Genomic DNA, 19,180 nt, shown 5'->3' on the forward strand with positions numbered 1-19,180 from the left:
TGCCAGATCAGCTTCCGTGTTCTTCAAAACAAACTGAACCCCAGAGTAATTCAAGCAAAAATCGGAGATACATGTCATGGTCAGATGAGGATACAGATAGAGTCAAGTCATATTTTAAAAACTTTGTCGAAGATGTTTCAGCACATGGTTTGAGGGGATCATTACCTGGGAAGTCTAAAATTATTCTGTTCTTAAAACACCACAGGGTATTTTCACAAAAAGGAATCCCTGAAGGTACACAAATTAGTTTGGTGAAGACAAAGATTTTTAATGAAAGAAATAAATATAGAAGGGAAAGAGCGTTTCAATCGGTGTAATGACAATCATGAATTTGATTTGTATTACATTCTTTGTACTGTATGGTGTTATTGACATATTTTGGGGGTTTTTTTAAAGTTTTATCTTTATTTAGTACAATCTGTTCATAATTGCAATCTTCATTTTTATATTATATGAACATTAATTTGCTCAGATTGAGAGACAAATGCTTTGTAGAACTATCTGAAAGAATCAGATATGGCAGAATAATAAGTCTTTTTACTAACCCTAACTTAATTGGCCAATGTAGCTTTATGTTCAGCCTTTTCTAGATACCTAATGTAAAACTTCTATTCTTTTTATGATAATTTTAAGAGTTGCAATTTTAGAGGTGACTGTCAAGAAATGACACCCCTGTGCATTTAATTTCTTTCTTTCTTTATCCCCTCATCCTTAATCAGAATAATAATAATTAATAATGAAAAAAAAAATGCTGCAACGACAGCTTAGAACTGCATAAAGTGCTTAAGAATTATTTTTTTTTGCATTAAACTTTATTTAAACGATTTTCAACACTTTTGCTTCACAGTTTATGCTTTTTAACAAATGCAATTAAGCAACTGACCAGCAACAACATATTGGTTTGTTATCATTTGAGGGTTTTATCAGTAAAACTGTTTCTATCCTTTTATGTTGCACTGTACACATAACAAACTTCATCAAAATTTCTTTTGCTTTTATTTGGTGACTAAAGACTTATATGTGATACAGTGGATGAATGTTTGTGATGGCTTTTGGAACTGAAATAAACCTGCAATATGATTTGTAAACTTGTATCGTTGTGTATCATTTTTCGGTCAAATGTAAATGTAATTTTACACGAGCTTTGTTGATGTATCACAAAACCCACAATGAGCTCGACGTGCAGCTGGTAGTACATTTATTTGGACACGAACAACGTTGTTACAATTCAGTAACTTACTCCAATTAACACAAGTGAGACTGTAAATGAGACTTTCACAATGACTCTACATCGCCACAAATAGGGATTCGAACCCTGGCAACTCAGGCGTCAGACGAACTGTCTACCCCAAGACCACGAAACCAAAGCAAGCATTGTAGTGGGCAGGGACGTACTCGTTGCGTCTTCTACTTCTCTCCCCCTGTGTCTGTTTTCCAACTTGTTTTCTGTCTTTGTCTTGGAATGGGATTACTTGGTTTTGTCCAGGCCCTGGAAACGGTCAAATGTATAGTTTTGGGAAATGATATTTTTTTCCTTGTAAATCATCTCTCTGTTATGCACTTTATTGTTTTGTTTACATGTTATATATGCTTTGTAAACATTTGAGTGTATCCCTCTTTGTTGGGACCTGTGCTTGTGTCTGAATGATACTTCTAGGTGATCTCAAACTAAGTACTTTGATAGTGTGCTCTTGGAATCTACTGTTTCCTATTTGAAACAATCCCCTTTGCCTTACTTTTTCTTGGGTGCTCTAATTGTAGTTCCAGAACTTTTTACTATCCCATTTTCTTCCTTTTTACTGGTGCTGATATGACCTTAATGTGTTGCAAGCGCCGTAAAACCCTTAAAAACAAACAAACCAAGTCCATTCAGTGGTATACAACAACAACAAATCAACTCCTCTGCCTGGTCCCTTGTCTCTCTGTTCTTAACCTGGGTCGTCAGGCTTCTAAAGGGGTCGGGGACTGCAAAAACAATGGCGCACGGAGCAACTGGGCTTATTTTTTGCCGTGTTTGAGCCCAGGTTATTTCCCTGAGCGCCCCCTTCGGAGGGATGAGTTAGTGAATGCATTGCTCGGCCACTTCACTCTACGCACACTGGGATAAGTTTCGACACTATGGCCATGATGCTCTTAAGGACTTACATTGTTTTAGTAAATTTGGTGGTAGCTCACTTGAAAAGGCACTCTTAGGTATACACATATATAAACATATACCGGGCTCCCTAAAAGGGTTTTTTAATGTGGTCTCCCTAAAAACATGTTTTTACCAAATGTCTCCTTAAAGCAACAGAAACACTTAGTAAAACAGTAGGGGGACCGAGTAATTTTCTATATACCATTGTGATCATCAAGCATCAGAATTATGTTCATAAATCATTGTAGGGCATCAAACTATACTCATTTGAACAAAGATTGAACAGTTTAATCAATTTGAACAAGACATATGCTTGGTCCTCCAATTGGTGCATTTCACAGTGGTCACCCAAACAGTGGATTGATACTTATATATATATATATATATATATATATATATATATATATATATATATATATATATATATATATATATATATGTATATATATATATATATAATGTTCTTCAATGTTTCAGGAATTTGAATGGAGGTTAGACGACTCCTGTCAAACTTGGGCCCAATGCATTAACAATGAATTTGTCAATGAGAAACCATTTGAGTGTGCAGAGCATTGTAAGAACTGTGTTAAAGATATTGACGGCAGATACCTCTGTGAAGTTGACTGCACAAGGCCGAATCCATTACCCCTTTGTAGGAGGGGCTTGCCCGGTCTCCTAGGCAATCATGTTATAATAAGAGCTGAGCATGAAATCTTCAATCAAATTATTATTAATATTATCTCTTACAAACAAACAACGTTATGGAATCAAAAATCGATTGAGAATAAAAAATAATATCTTTTGACTACAACTACAATCTTTTATTATTTGTTTGTTTGTTTGTTTGTTTGTTTGTTTGTTTGCGTTATGGGGTTTTCAGCTCAAGCGACACTATTTGAGACCTTCAATATTTATAGTCTTATCATACAATTTAGTGAGAACTACTGATATAAATGACTGGCTGAAAATAATAACAAAGAGCCGAGTGACGCCAATTTTGTTCTATCTATAGCCCAGGAATTTTACAAAGGGCTAAGAGGGGGAAAAAAAGGAGGGGGGGGGGGAGTATTAAAACCCGTTATAAATCAGGTCACTGTTATATCCAGACCTGTTATAACGAGTTTCCATTTTACTTGTACTCCTTGCCTGTTTCTTTCAACTTCTATACGAGACCATTTCACCTCTGACCTTAGAGACACAACAATGTCTTCCAATGAAACGTTTATGTTGACTTTGAATGGTTCTGGCTTAACAGTGTGAATTGTCGTTTATGATCGTCCTTTATGTCAATAATAACCAGATGTTGTGAAATATGCATTCATGGCTTTGTGTGCGGGTAGTTCTTTTTTTTTTTTTCTTCCTCCGTAGACCATGGCCAGAAAATCGCGATGGGAACGCTATCATTTGAAGAAAGATGCCTCTCATTGCACTGTTTGTATAATTTTTTATTTTTGTTTCATGATAAGTTAGTATGTCGTTCACAAATGATGATTGAAATAGCACCTAGTCCTTTATAGTCTCCGGGCCCCTTTACTTAAAATCACTTTGTAATTCTGTAACCTGTACCATCTTGATAAAACACCAGTTATCGCATCGTATATGAAGCTACTTTCAACCAGATTTATGCAGAGTAGCTCATAGCTTATTCATTGTTGGAGGAACTAGAATGGCTACTCACAAATCAAACCATCACAGAATCAAACTTTGTAGCTGAATATTGGTCCAAAGTTTCACAAACTAAGCCTCAGGCACCCTTGACTTGACTAGTATTCCCTTGAAGCCATAAGGCGCGAGTAGTTAGTACTTATCTCAGTTTCAGTAGTGTTAATATACTGAATAATTGCTCGTTTCCCTTCAAATAGCTAAGCCAGTTGATTGCAATGTAGTTTCCACAAGATCTAACACTGGATGCAAGGAAACATTTTCGAATGCAGCCAGGATCAATTCCGGTTCCTTTACTTGAGAAACCAATGATTTCTGAGTAACCAATAAGTAAATCACGTAAGAGGACATCATAAAATCATATCAATAATTTCAACTTCCGGTGGCGCTGATAAGGGCAACGATTGATCACTGCTCTGTTAAATTTCACGTTTTACAAGGAATTCTACTATGGTAGTATTGTAACAAATTCTTATGGATACCCTATGTGTGTATACTATCTAAATAGCTAACAATCTGTGTTAATTGCTTTTGTGTTTAAATACTGATTGACTGGAGTGACTGTGAATAAATAAAGGATCTTTGTGTAGACGAATAGTGTAAATGTTGCTGCTCGAAGCTCGAAGAAATAAATAATATGAAATTGAATGTAAGCTTCGATTTTATTACAAGAACAGATCAAATGAACGGTTCGGGTTTCTCCGTTATCAACAAAACAGGATGAATGAAACACTACAGATGAATAAGATAATGCGGTAGTGGCGTTGTTGCGATGATTAAACAAAACATTGGTTGGCAGGAAATAGTATGCCACCTCCTATATTTATTCAAGAAAACGTGTCTACTTTTGCTCAAAACGTGTAAAAAGAAGTAAGCTCCTGTCCCGGAAGGGCTCAACGATTAACTCCTGTTCCTCTGCCATCAACACCTTTCGGAAATCTTCCACAGCGTTTTACAACGATCGATTGAACCCCAACGAAGAGGAAAACGTCAGCGATAATGCTGGTTGCCAAGAATCCCAACCCATCCCAAAATGAACGACTTTCGGCCGAGTGCCCTAACATCAGTGGCCATGAAATGTCTCGGAAAAGGTCACGAAGGACGAGTTACTCAGGTTTTCATACAACAACGATCTCCTTGATAAATATCAATTCGCCTACCAAAGCAGACTAGGGGTCGATGATGTCCTTCTCACAACCATCAATCTTATCTCCAGTCATCTTGACAACTGTACTAACAACTTCTGTCGCATCCTTTACGTTGACTTCTCTCCAGCCCTTAATGCCATGAACACGGCCATACTCTTGGAAAAAGTGCACACCTTCAACTTTCCAGAATACCTTATCAAATGGTACAACAGTTTTCTCGTCGAACGCCCGCAATACGTTAAACTCGGCGCCGAACGAAAGTCACATCCAATGGATGTCCCCAAGGATGCGTTAGTTTGCCTTTACTGTATATCTTATATTATACCAACGACTGCGTCGTCGTCGTCGTCGTCGTCATCATCATCATCATCATCATCATCATCATCATCATCATCATCATCATCATCATCATCATCATCATCATCGTGCTCTAGAAACGCTGATTGACTATTCGGAACCCTCAGCAGAGAATATTCAACCTTGAGGGTCTTCAAGTCCAAATGGAATCAGAATTAATAAGAAGAGTGAGAAACATTTTTAAATTCTATTTACATACATAAATCAGAACGAGAGAAGATGACGAGCGATAATAGCTTTTCAACGCTTCCAACTTATTCTTTTCATTCTCACTTTACCTTTCCAAGCATTTATCAAAGGGAGACAACAAAGAAAAAAAAATGTGTGTATCCCTGAAGAATTGTTCCCCTTGATTTTTTTTTTTTTTCGTTCTTGGTCCCTAAGAGTTTATTTTAAGCGTTAAGCTGACTGCTTGTATTTCTCGATTGTGTTGTCATCCGTCTTCTGGAATGAAACTCATATTCGAAACCTATAGGTCTAGGGTTTGAGTCCCGCATTGGTCGATGCGTAAATGAGTCCTTAGAAAAGGCTCTTTATTCGCATTCTTTCACCTTACTCAGATATAAAACGAGTACCTAGTACCGAGTACCCGTTGTGCTTCCTTTATTCTCTATAAGAACATTAAAATGGATCAATTTCTTTGATCTCAAAAGAACAATTCATGAAAAAATAATATTCACTAATAATATTTAATAATATTCAATAATATTCGAAATTTACGTTTCGAATTGCGAAGGATGCAGAACATTTGCCTCGAGTCAGATATCACACGACAGTATTATGGTACCAATTGAGGATAAGTAGTCATTCAAAGTCATTGGGCCCGTGGAGCAAGAGTTTATCCCTGTTTCTTTACCGTGAAACGGACAATAGCAATTGCTTGCTATCCTTTTGATAGGACGTTAGTCTATCGCAAAGTACTTTGCGCCAGATCTAACAGACTCGGCTACTCAATCACTGCAAGGTGGAGAGAGCGGGGGGGGGGGGTCAGAAAAAATCTCAACTGCACTCGGGATCGATCTTGGTCACTTCATGTGTGAAGCCACTGCTCTACCAACTGAGCTATTGGGACCCCCTATTGAGGTTCATGAAATATTACGATGACGCGTTTGATGAAATATCCAGAGAAAATCTATTAGGAAAACTAAAATCCGGCAAATTGAACATTCCTACTCGAGGAGATGATAGGACCCGAGGAAAGCCCCCGTCCACTAGGAACGCTGAATGACAATTCGGAATCCTCAGAAGAAAATATTCGACTTTGCGGGTGTTCAAGTGCAAATGGAGTGAGAATTCATATGAACAATGAGTAACATTTGTTAAAGGAGCAGCTTGGCTCAGTAGTTCGGTCTTTGCTTCGTAACCGAAGGGCACCGAGTTTGATCACCCATCGCTGTGCTGTGTAGTCACCCTAGCTCAATTTGCGGCGCAGCACTGCTGCTGACGCCTGGGTTATTCAAGTCTTCCCTTGGAATAGAAAAATATTCCCTATGGGAGGAATAAAGCGATTTTAAAAAATCTAATCTATTTACATATATAAATCAGAACGAGACAAGATGGCGAGCGATGATAGCCTTTGCAGTCCGCTTAAAATAAACTCTTAGTAACCAAGAAGAAAATCAAATCAAGGGGAACAATTCTTCAACGATACACACATTTGTTAATGTTTTCTTTGTTGTCTCCCTTTGATAAATGGTTGGAAAGGTAAAGTGAGAATGAAAAGTAAAAGTAGGAAACGTTGAAAGGCGAGGACGAGAGACGCATGCGCACAACAAACATGACGTTCTCTCTCTAATAACTTTTCGCCGGTGACGTCACAGACTATGGGTGACGTCCAATCAAGGGACGCTACTCTTCCCCTAATCCCTATAAATAAATTCAAATTGTAAAGGAAGTTCACATTGCCACAAACTAGAATGTTTACAACAATCACTCACCTTTTACTTCAATGGGAATTGTGAAGACTGGAGCTGGAAGAGAGTAAGGACACTTGTAAATGTAGTTCGCACTTCCACGAGCCGGAATGAATACAACAACGGAGTAGTGGAGATATATAGAGACCCGCCATACACGTGGGTTGGCAGTTTGGTACTACAGTGAAACTCACTTATGACGAAACATCGTGGCCTTAACTCTCTCCTTTCCGACAATTCTCATAACGTTTACTAAAATCTCACACCTACCCAACATATAATTTGAATTTTTAAACCAAATTTTAAGCGCACAACGTGCATGGTGTAAATAATTTTGTAGATCAAAACAAGTTTTACAAAACAGTATCAAGTTCTTACAAGGGTAACAATATTACATTTTTTTTCGGACAGAGACATCGCTGTTAACCGTCAGGTACTCATTTTACATCTGAGTACGGTGAGAGAATGTGGGTAAAGCGCCTTTTCCAAGGACTCATTATGCGTCGAGCGAGGCTTGAACCCAGGACCTTTCGATCCAAAATCGAGTGTCTTACCACAATACCACACATAGCCGCACGAGCTATCATCTTCGTTATCGTCGACGTCGACGTCTCATCATCACCACCACCATCATCATCACCATCACCACCACCATCATCATCATCACCACCACCACCATCATCATCATCATCACCACCACCATCATCATCATCATCATCATCACCACCACCACCATCATCATCATCATCACCACCCCCATCATCATCATCACCACCATCATCATCATCATCATCATCATCATCATCACCACCATCATCATCATCATCACCACCATCATCATCATCACCACCACCATCATCATCATCACCACCACCACCACCACCATCATCATCATCATCATCACCATGTTTTTTTTTTGTTTTGTTTTTAAAGGTTTTACGGCGCTTGCAACACATTAAGGTCATATAAGCGCCAGTAAAAAGGAAGAAAATGAGTTACTAAAAAGTTCTAGAATTACAATTAAAGCACACAAGAGAAGGTAAGACAAAGGGGAATTGGTTCAGATAGGAAACAGAGGTAGATTCCAAGAGCACACCATGAAAGAGTTTGAGATTACCTAAAAGTCTCATCCAGACACAAGCACAAAAGCTTTACAAAACGCTTGAAAACAAATATTTGACAAGAACGACAATTACTAATTTCGTGATTATTTTATTCTTATGCATTAAATTAATTCATAAACATGATTAACATTAGCTCATTCAATGAAAAAAAATATACGAAAAGTAAACCAACTTATGATTTAAAAACGAAATAAAACAAATAGATGAATATATATTGAAAGGCTCGTGTAACATCCTGGAATGCGAGATTGCACACCAAATATAAAATATATTACCTAGCAGTGTGAAAAATAAACCAAACAAAAATCAACAAAAACATTATTCCACTCCTCTCCCTAAAGAGTAACGTGTATTGATATCATGTTATCAACAATAATTTCGCTGTTTTTGTTTGAATGTTTTTAAGGGTTTTACAGCGCTTGCAACACATTTAGGTCATATCAGCGCCAGTAGAAAGGAAGAAAATGGAATAGTTAAAAGTTCTAGAATTAATATTAAAGCATCCAAGAATAAAGCAGACAAAGTAGAATTGGTTCAAATAGGCAACAGATGTAGATTGATCACCTAAAAGTCTCATCCCGACACAAGCACAGGTCCCCACTAAGAGAAATACACTCAAATGTTTACAAATCATATATTACATAAACAAAACATAATACAGTGCATAACAGAGAGATGATCTACAAGGAAAAAAATATCATCTCCCAAAACAAACTATACATTTGACTTGTTTCCCTCCCAGCCAGGGTATCCGGCCAGGACAAAACCAAGTAATCTCATTCCAAGGCAAAGACAGAAAGCATGTTGGAAAACAGACATAGGGGGATAGAAGACACAGTATGTACCTCCCTGCCCACTATGGGAGGTCAGGAACCCCACCCAGGATAGATATATAGATAGACAGATTGATGGATAGTGGCTATATAGATATATCGGCCGAGAGCTGGAAAGGTGGATGGATAGATAGATAGATAGATAGATAGATAGATAGATAGATAGATAGATGGATAGATAAATAGATGAATGGATGGATTGACAGGTAGGTATATAGACAGACAGACAGACAGACAGACAGATATATGGATGGGTGGATAGATAGACGGATGACAATGTGTTTAGACGTCAGTTGTTCAAATAGGAAACATGTAGATTCCAAGAGCACACTATCAAAGTACTTAGTTTGAGATCACCTAAAAGTCTCATCCAGATACAAGCACAGGTCCCCACTAAGAGGAATAAACTCAAATGTTTTAAAATTATATCTAATATGTAAACAAACCATAATACAGTACATAACAGAGAAATGATTTACAAGACAAAAAACATCACCTCCCAAAACTCTAACTATACATTTGACTGTTTCCCTCCCAGCTAGGGTATCCGGCCAGAGCTAGGACAAAACCAAGTAATCCCATCCCAAGACAAAGACAGAAAGCACGTTGGAAAACAGATATATGGGGATAGAAGACACAGTATGTACCTCCCTGCCCACTATGGGAGGTCAGGAACCCCGACCAGCAATCGTTTCCTGAATTAAATGATCACTAAAATTAACGAGAATTCATTGCAAAATAAGGTGTTTTTTCCCCCAACTAATTGGCTATGAAATTTCTAAGAAAATTACTTTGAGGAGTGGAATAAAATTACTCTTTCACGGGTTTGGGTTGATTAAATTCGTTTTTATCGCGGAATGACTCACCTGCAAGCTCGTGAGTTATTTGGCGCGATAAAAATAAAGCATTTAATAAATCCAAACCAGTGAAAGAATCTTATATTAATTGACACCAATGCAGAAGAATTATCAATATTCTTACAAATTAAAATGATACGTAATAATAATAATAATAATAATAATAATAATAATAATAATAATAATAATAATAATAATAATAATAATAATAGTGATAATGATTAATAATACTAATAATAATAATAATAATAATAATAATAATAATAATAATAATAATAATAATAACAATAATGAAGATGCTGATGATGATGATAATGATGCCGATGTTAATAATAGTACAACAAACGTATGATACAGACAAATACATATATATATATATATATATATGTTACATAGTAACAAAATTGCATTATTCATTATCATTTGCCATGATATGGCAAGGCATAACAAAATGCCAACCGCCTGACTTTAGCTTGAGGATAAAATATGAAGCCTGAAGAAAAGAAAAGAAAAAAACCAAAAAAAAAAAACCCAGACATGATTGTAAAGAAAGGCAAACATAGAACAAGTAACAAACTGCCTCGTTTTTTGAAAATTAAAAAAAAAAAAGAAAACAAAAACAATAGTTATACAATTTTTTTTTTCCATTTTGAAGTTCTGCATCAAATTATTACAATGCCTTAGATCAGATGTGGTAAGATTCCAGAGGGAAAAAAGATTTGTATAAATTGGGGGCGGGGGGAGGAGAAATTAAAATTCAAGATGAACATAAAATCCCAATTTGGCAAAATTTGGTCACCAAATATCAATATAGTGGACCCATGCCAGGAATGGCAAACATAAACATTGGTTTGTTTGTTTTTATTTTGCTTGTTTTAATTTCATGAGTTTACATTTTATCATTGGTGTCTATGGTCGGGATATTTCTAGAAAAAGAGCGTTGACACATGACACATAAGAAGAGCTCTTTCCTGGAGTAGCAATCAGTGCTTTTAGGGGCAAATTTATTTGTTGTTTTTAATGGTTTTACGGCGCTTGCAACACATTAAGGTCATATCAGCGCCAGTAAAAAGGAAGAAAATGGAATAGTTAAAAGCGCTAGAATTACAAGTAAAGCACCCAAGAAAAGGTAAGACAATGGGGAATTCGTTCAAATAGGGTACAGATGTATATTCCAAGAGCACACCATCAGTGTACTTAGTTTGAGATCACCTAAATGTCTCATCCAGACACAAGCACAGGTCCCCATTAAGAGGAACACACTCAAATGTTTACAAATCATATATAACATGTAAACAAAACATAATACAGTGAGAGATGATTTACAAGGAATAAATATCATTTCCCAAAACAAACTATATACATCTGACTGTTTCCTGCTCAGCCAGGGTATCCAGCTAGGGCCAGACAAAATCAAGTAATCTCACTATAAGACAAAGACGGAAAGCAAGTTGGAAAACAGATATTGGGGGATAGAAGACAGAGTAAGTACCTCCCTGCCCACTATGGGAGGTCAGAAACCACACCCAGTAAGCTAAAATGATCGGTCCTATGAAGTTTTGTCTTTGGTACTTTAATAAACTACACATTACTTATCTCCAATAAAACTTCCTCTTTACACAATTCTAGAGTCATATTTTTAAAAAACCATTAATTTGAATTTTTATCATTTAAATCATTCAAACATAATACACATGAGGCGATGGTCACACACACACACACACTCACACACACTTACAAGCACCGTAAGAAAACAAAACAAAGGTTATTAGCTCACTATAAATATATAAGGCAAAAACCAAATCCTCGAGTAATCTATAATCTGCACGTGTCATCTATCTAGACTGAGACAAATCAAAAGGCATAAAAAGTCCCATCCAATCAGATTTCAGGATTTTGGATGACAGTGATACACACTTCAACGGGTTACAGTATTTACTGTTTTGTGGTTTAAATTGTACAAACTGATTATAAAATCTCCCTTATTCTTCTAGGTATACCAAACAAACGTCCTATCCAAGGGGCAAAATGATGATATGGCTGATAAGGAAATGAAAAATATCTTATGAGATTGTAATATTGCAAACGAGTCGAAATGAAGAAAAAATTGTGTACCTTTTATCGAATCATATTATAAATTATAATTACACAAACTCAATATTCTTATTTTACTATTACGCCAGTTGTTATGTCTACATATAATATTTCTAAAAATAACAATAGGTTGACCCAGACAGTTTTCACTCAGATTAATCTAATGCTAATCAACATGAGCACCGTATTTTATAGTTAAAATCTAGAACAAACTTTAACATAAAAACATATAAACATAAAACTGAAGGACAGGAAGCTGTCATTCAAATTTTTTGTTTTCAAAGAAGAAACGTCGAGCGACATTTTTAAACGCCTTGGGAAAGTTTATAAAACTCAGCATTTTGTAGAGGCATTGTTTTTAGGTGGGTTGAACGTGTATCTCGTCATTTAGAGGGAAATGAGATCCTGAAACCCCCTCAACCATGTCTGTATCTGACAAACCTCATGATGGTCTCTGTCAAAGTAGTGTCAACGCAGTGAATCAAATAAAGACAGAAGCATTGATCAGATCTGATAGAAGAACTATAATAATAATAATAATAATAATAATAATAATAATAATAATAATAATAATAATAATAATGATGATGATGATTTTATAGATAAAAACAATAATGATAATAAATATTCAATAGATCAGGTGAGAATCATTTTTTAAAAAATAATTAAAATCATTCTGTTTACTTTACACACTTACACGCTATGTACAGCTTTTCTTTTCATTTACAATCTTATCATGAACCGATGTCAAATTTGTGCTGAAGATATGCAAATCTGACTTTTACTCTCTTAACATGAACTGATGTCAAATTTGTGCTGAAGATATGCGAATCTGACTTTTACTCTCTTAACTAGCAACAAGGACGAACATCACCGTTTCAAGGGAAGATGATGGAGGATGAATTTCAAATGCAGTCGTGCACAATTGCTACAGGCAACTTATTTTTTTTTTTTAGATCAGTATTCTTTGGGGCAAAAAACTTTGAAATTTCAAGAAGAAAAAAATACGTGTTAATAACAAAATGTATGACCTTTATCCCTAATTTCTATATACAAATTATCATTTTTAATTGATTTAAAATTGAAGTAATGTCGTTCTGTCCTGTCACGTGATCACTTCTTGCAAAAATTAAAACCTATTTCAACTATTTTTATCTTAAACTTTAGTGAAAAACTCAAATTTGAAGGGGGGGGGGGGAATATTTAAAAATTATGAAATGGCCAATTTGTGTTTCAAACCCATCTATAAATGCGGATTAAATCTATCTAAATGAGTTTGTTGTTTTTGTTGTTTTTTAAGGGTTTAAGGCGCTTGCAACACATTTAGGTTATATCAGCGTGAGTAAAAAGGAAGAAAATGGGATAGTAAAAAGTTCTAGAATTACAATTAAAGCACCCAAGAAAAGGTAAGACAAGGGGGAACTGAGAACAAATAGGGATCGAATATTTAAAAATTATGAAATGGCCAATTTTGTGTTTCAAACCCATCTATAAATGCGGATTAAATCTATCTAAATGAGTTTGTTGTTTTTGTTGTTTTTTAAGGGTTTAAGGCATGCAACACATTTAGGTTATATCAGCGTGAGTAAAAAGGAAGAAAATGGGATAGTAAAAAGTTCTAGAATTACAATTAAAGCACCCAAGAAAAGGTAAGACAAGGGGAACTGAGAACAAATAGGGATCGAATATTTAAAAATTATGAAATGGCCAATTTGTGTTTCAAACCCATCTATAAATGCGGATTAAATCTATCTAAATGAGTTTGTTGTTTTTGTTGTTTTTTAAGGGTTTAAGGCGCTTGCAACACATTTAGGTTATATCAGCGTGAGTAAAAAGGAAGAAAATGGGATAGTAAAAAGTTCTAGAATTACAATTAAAGCACCCAAGAAAAAGTAAGATAAGGGGGAACTGAGAACAAATAGGGATCGAATGTAGATTCCAAAAGCACACCACCAATGTACTTAGTTTGAGATCACCTACAAGTCTCATCCAGACACAAGCACAAAATCCAACAAAGAGGAACACACTCAAATGCTTACATTATACATTCAAAATAAAAATAATAATACATAACAGAGAGATGATTTACAAGGAAAAAAATATCATCTCCCAAAACAATAACTATGCATTTGACTGTTTCCCTCCCAGCTAGGACTCCAGCCAGAGCCAGGACAAAACCAAGCAATCTCATTCAGAGACAAAGACAGAAAGCATGTTGGAAAGCAGATATAAGGGGATAGAAGACACAGTATGTACCTCCCTGCCCGCTATGGGAGGTCAGGATCCCCATCCAGCTAATGAGTTTAAGTGGAAGGCCTGCCACATGCAACAAACATTAAATATGTATTATCTTTGTAAAATAAAAAAAAAAAAAAACAACATCAAAAAATACAAATTAAAAAAATTGTGTTTCAAGAAATCTGCAATTATGTAGAATGCGTGATTTGAATCCTGTTTCATCTTCTACAGAAGATCTGAACAAGTGTGTATGAAAGGTGCCAGAGAAAGCAAGAAAGAAAAATAGAAGAAAAAATATCATCCCAAAAAATCAGTCGACCTCTACTCTATTCTTCTTTCTTGCTTTGTCTGGCACCTTTCATACACACTTGTTCAGAACTTACACTGGTGCCTGCTCCCTAATTTCTTAATTCTTCTACAGAAGGGAATTTTGTTTGACTCTAACCTGTCACAGTCTTTAATAAGTCTTTCACTGACCAAAAAAATGAGGTCACAATGCAACGAAATGACACCAAAAGAAAGAGAACACTAAGCTGTATTCAATAGTTCAACCGATGGAATCATTTGCTTTCCCCAAGTATGACTGAAAACAACTCAATTTTCAATTTCTTTCGGTGATTGTCGGCTTGAATACTATTTCTTTTCTTTTTTTTTTTTTTCTTTCAACATCTTCATAACAGACATAAGGACCCATTTTCCCCTGTGATTGTGAGTGATTGTTATGTTTTGTTTGTTTTAAAGGGTTTTACGGCGTTTGCAACACATGCCTGCTATAAACAAGTTTTAATAATATCTATACTGATAATAACAGAGATCAGGATTCAGTTTAAAAAACTACAAGAATAAAGAAGGCATTTTTAAAAAAACAACCCAGAATATTAATAAATATCTAACTATACAGTACACACACACTATACAGGTAAGAGTCACTGATAATTATCAACGCTGTAGCTGAGGATTTTTCGGCCTGTAGACAGCAGCATCCGACTTTGGCAATGGAGTTATCCCCCTGATTATATCGGCTGCCTTCTCGGCCACCATGATGGTGGGACCGTTGAGATTGCCGCTGACCACCTGAGGCATGATGGAGGCATCCACAACTCTCAAACCCTCCAAGCCGAGCACACGCGTGCTTGGGTCCACAACTGCCATTGGGTCATTTGGAGCCCCCATCTTACAGGTGCATGATGGGTGATAGGCAGTGTCAGCCATCTTACGGGCGTAGTCGTCGAGTTGTGCATCCGTGACCACATCTTTCCCTGGAGTCATTTCTTCTCCCCTGTACGGATCGAAAGCCTTTTGGGCAAATATTTCCCTGGTAAGCTTGATACCATCTCGGAACTCTTCTTTGTCATCTTCTGTGCTGAGATAGTTGAAACGGATATTTGGGTGGTCCCGAGGGTTTCTGGATTTGAGTGTAACGGATCCACGAGACGTAGGTCTCATTGGCCCTACATGGACTTGATATGCATGGCAGGGTCCCATTTCTCGACCATGATCTTTGACAGTTGATGGGAGAAAATGATATTGGATGTTGGGGAATTCTAGGCCTCCCCTACTGCGTATAAATCCACCAGATTCAAGATGAGTCGTTGCACCCCAACCTGTGTTGAAGAGAAACCATTCTAGGCCGATCCGCACCATGTTGTGTGGGAATTTCCACTGGGCTGAGTAGAGTGTGATTGGTTTGACACACGCCTGTTGGACGTAAAGCTCAAGGTGATCCTGTAGATTCTGGCCCACCCCTGGTAAATGGTGCACGACTGGGATGTCCAAGGATTTCAAATAATCCGCATCCCCGACACCTGAAAGATGTAAAAGCTGAGGAGAATTAATCGCTCCACTACTCAAAATCACCTCTTTTTCCGCTTCAACTTGACTCGTCATACCGGCTTCCTCGATTTCGATGCCGATGGCTCGGTTCCCGTGGAACAGCACTCGGTTAGTCAGTGTGTTTGTGACTGTGTACAGATTAGGCCTGGATAGAGCAGGGAGTAGATAGGCACTCGCAGCACTCCATCTCATCCCCTTATGGATGGTCATATCCATCCACCCAAATCCTTCCTGCTGATATCCATTCATGTCATCTGTAAACGGATACCCAGCCTGCTGTCCAGCCTCGATGAACGCGTGATGTAAGGGATGATCTGTGATTCCTCTCGAAACATGAAGAGGCCCGTCCTTTCCTCTATAATCGTCACCACCCAATTCATGACTCTGGGACTTCCTGAAGTAAGGGAGACAATGAGCGTAGGACCAATCTTTGGCACCCAGGGCTTCCCAGTTGTCGTAATCGAATGCATTTCCACGAATGTACACCATGGCGTTGAGGGAAGAGCTACCACCCCATACCCTCCCTCTGGGCTGATACATAATCCTGTTCTCCATGTGAGGTTCCTCCTGCGTGTGGTAATACCAATTATACCGATCATCACACAGATTGTACATCAACGCCGCGGGCATGTGAATCTTCCATGAATTGTCTTTGGGACCTGCCTCGACGAGCAACACACTGTTTTTACCATCCTCCGTTAACCGATTTGCCAGCACACATCCTGCTGACCCTGCACCTACGATAATGTAGTCGTATTTTTGTTTTGCATCACCGTCGGTCTTACATTTTTTACTAGAGGTTTGGAATGACCTTGACCCTTTGTACAAGTTAGGCATTGCAGTTCTTAACAACAAATTACTCGAGGTGGAGAAGAGACGTGTGTTTGAAGGAAATGATGAGGATGATGATGACGGTGACGATGACATTGCTGCTGTAGCAGTTTTCCTTGACATTGAAGAAGACGAAGAAGATGATGATGACGATGATGATACAGAATTGCTGTCATTTTCATTATTCTTGTTGCTATTGTCACTTTTTGCTTCAAGGTGGCACAGAATGTCCGTGACCTTTGACACAATGTGATCAGCAATCACCAACTCAGATCGATTTCCAACGCCAGTCAACACTCCAATGGTCAGACCAACCTAAAACAAAAAATAAGAAATAAATAAATTAACTAATCAATACATAAATATATATAAAAAATATAAAAAATCATTTTAAAAATCAATAGATAATACATCATATATAAATAGATAATAAATCTTAAATAAATAAATAATAAATCATAAATGAATAAATAGTAAATCCTAAATAAATAGATAAATAAATAAATAATCTTTTCAAAAATCAATAAATAAGTTAAAAAATTTTTTTTTTCAAAAACATGATTACAATTTTCTAATGGTTGAAATTACACCTGAAGGAGTAAAAAATCACTACAATCCCTATCCCCATTTCTGACAGGTGCATTTCAGTCCTTTATTCTTATATCCTTTGTCTGGCCGAGGCATTGGAAACATTCCCCCTTGATTTGGCCGCATCCTAAAAAAGCGTAATTTCCCTCCTAAGGCCGGTGATTACCTGTAACGATGGTCTCAGTCCGGCTGGCTAATTTTTCGTTTTTACCCATTTTTCTAGAGCAATAACATTTAAATAAGATTCTCCTATCAAAAAGGTGATACCATCTATAACTTCAGAGCACTTTAGACAGTTTGGGTACAGGATCTGTATTCGTCCTATTGCGATGTCCTCACGAACATTGACTAACAATCACCACTATGTCCAATTTTGTTCCAAAAATCTCTACTGCACACAGGAGCAATACTTGCTTTCATTGAGAGGTGAGTGTGCTACCAACTATGCTATCATGACCACCCCCCCCCCCCCCCCAAAAAAAAACAAAACAACAAAAAACAAAACTCCCAATTATCCTTACCTTTGCCTTTTGTCCCATTGCAATGTCTTCCCCTGTGTCGCCCACAACCACCACCTTGTCCGGATCGGATCCCATCTCCTCACAGATCAGCAACACGTTCCTGGGGTTGGGTTTGGGCCTGGAGATGGGGTCGTCTCCGCAGACAAGGATGTCCACGTACTGGGAAAGACCGACTCCCATCAGGTCCCCGACTGCTCGTTCTCTGATCTCCGTCGTGTTGATGGCAATCTTGACACCATTCTCTTTCAATGTCTTGAAAAGTGTCTCGATGTCCTCGTCCAACAGAACTTTGCTAACAACCATCATATCTTTTTCTGAATCGTCCCACACCTGTAGATATAAATAAAATACGTATGGTCTAGTATTGTCTTTTGTTTTAAATTCTTGTTTTTTAAGTGTTTTACGGTGCTTGCAACATATTTAGGTCATATCAACGCTGGTAAAAAGGAAGAAAACCGGATTAGTAAAAAATTCAAGAATAACAATTTAAGCACTCAAGAAATAGTAAGATAAAGGGGAATTGATTCAAATATGAAACAGATGTAGATTCCAAGAGCACACTATCAGTGTACTTAGTTTGAGATCACCTAAAAGTCTCATCCAGACACAAGCACATGTCCCCACCAAGAGGAATACACTTAAATTATTATTATATATAACCCAAAAAATGAATACATTACGTAACAGAGAGATGATTTACAAGACAAAAAATATCATCTCCCAAAACTCTGACTATCCATTCGACTTTTTCCCTCCCAGCCAAGGACTCCAAGGGTCAGGACAAAACTAAGTAATCTCATTCCAAGACAAAGACAGAAAGCAAATTGGAAAACAAATATAGCGGGATAGAAGACACAGTTTGTACCTCCCTGCCTGTAAGATCATGATTGTTGGTACAGGAGGCAGCGTGGCTCAGCGGTATGGTCTTTGCTTCGTACCCGAAAGGTACCGAGTTCGATCACCCGCTGCTGCAATTTGTAGCCTTGAGCAAGTGACCTCGCCCTAGCTGCACTGCGACTGACGCCTGGGTTATTCCAGTTTTCC

The 19,180-nt window shown here is 37.3% G+C and overlaps 1 protein-coding gene across 6 annotated transcripts in view; it reads right to left on the minus strand.

Moving 5' to 3' along the window:
• Positions 1-14,994: 14,994 nt before the first annotated feature.
• The window catches only part of LOC144976653 (uncharacterized), a 50,746-nt gene continuing 46,560 nt past the window's right edge, over positions 14,995-19,180 (minus strand). For all 6 annotated transcript variants that reach the window (XM_078920963.1, XM_078920967.1, XM_078920962.1 and 3 more), the window contains exons 8-9: positions 18,137-18,466; positions 14,995-17,342 (exon numbers count right to left, since the gene is read on the minus strand). In XM_078920963.1, coding sequence (XP_078777089.1) covers positions 15,303-17,342; positions 18,137-18,466 — 2,370 coding nt within the window. In that variant the 3' untranslated portion in view covers positions 14,995-15,302. The remainder of the gene's footprint in view (positions 17,343-18,136; positions 18,467-19,180) is intronic.

This window comes from Berghia stephanieae, chromosome 7 (genome assembly GCF_034508935.2).
Source record: "Berghia stephanieae isolate SIO BIC M18660-M18661 chromosome 7, UCSD_Bste_1.3, whole genome shotgun sequence".
NCBI classification, from domain to species: domain Eukaryota; kingdom Metazoa; phylum Mollusca; class Gastropoda; order Nudibranchia; family Aeolidiidae; genus Berghia; species Berghia stephanieae.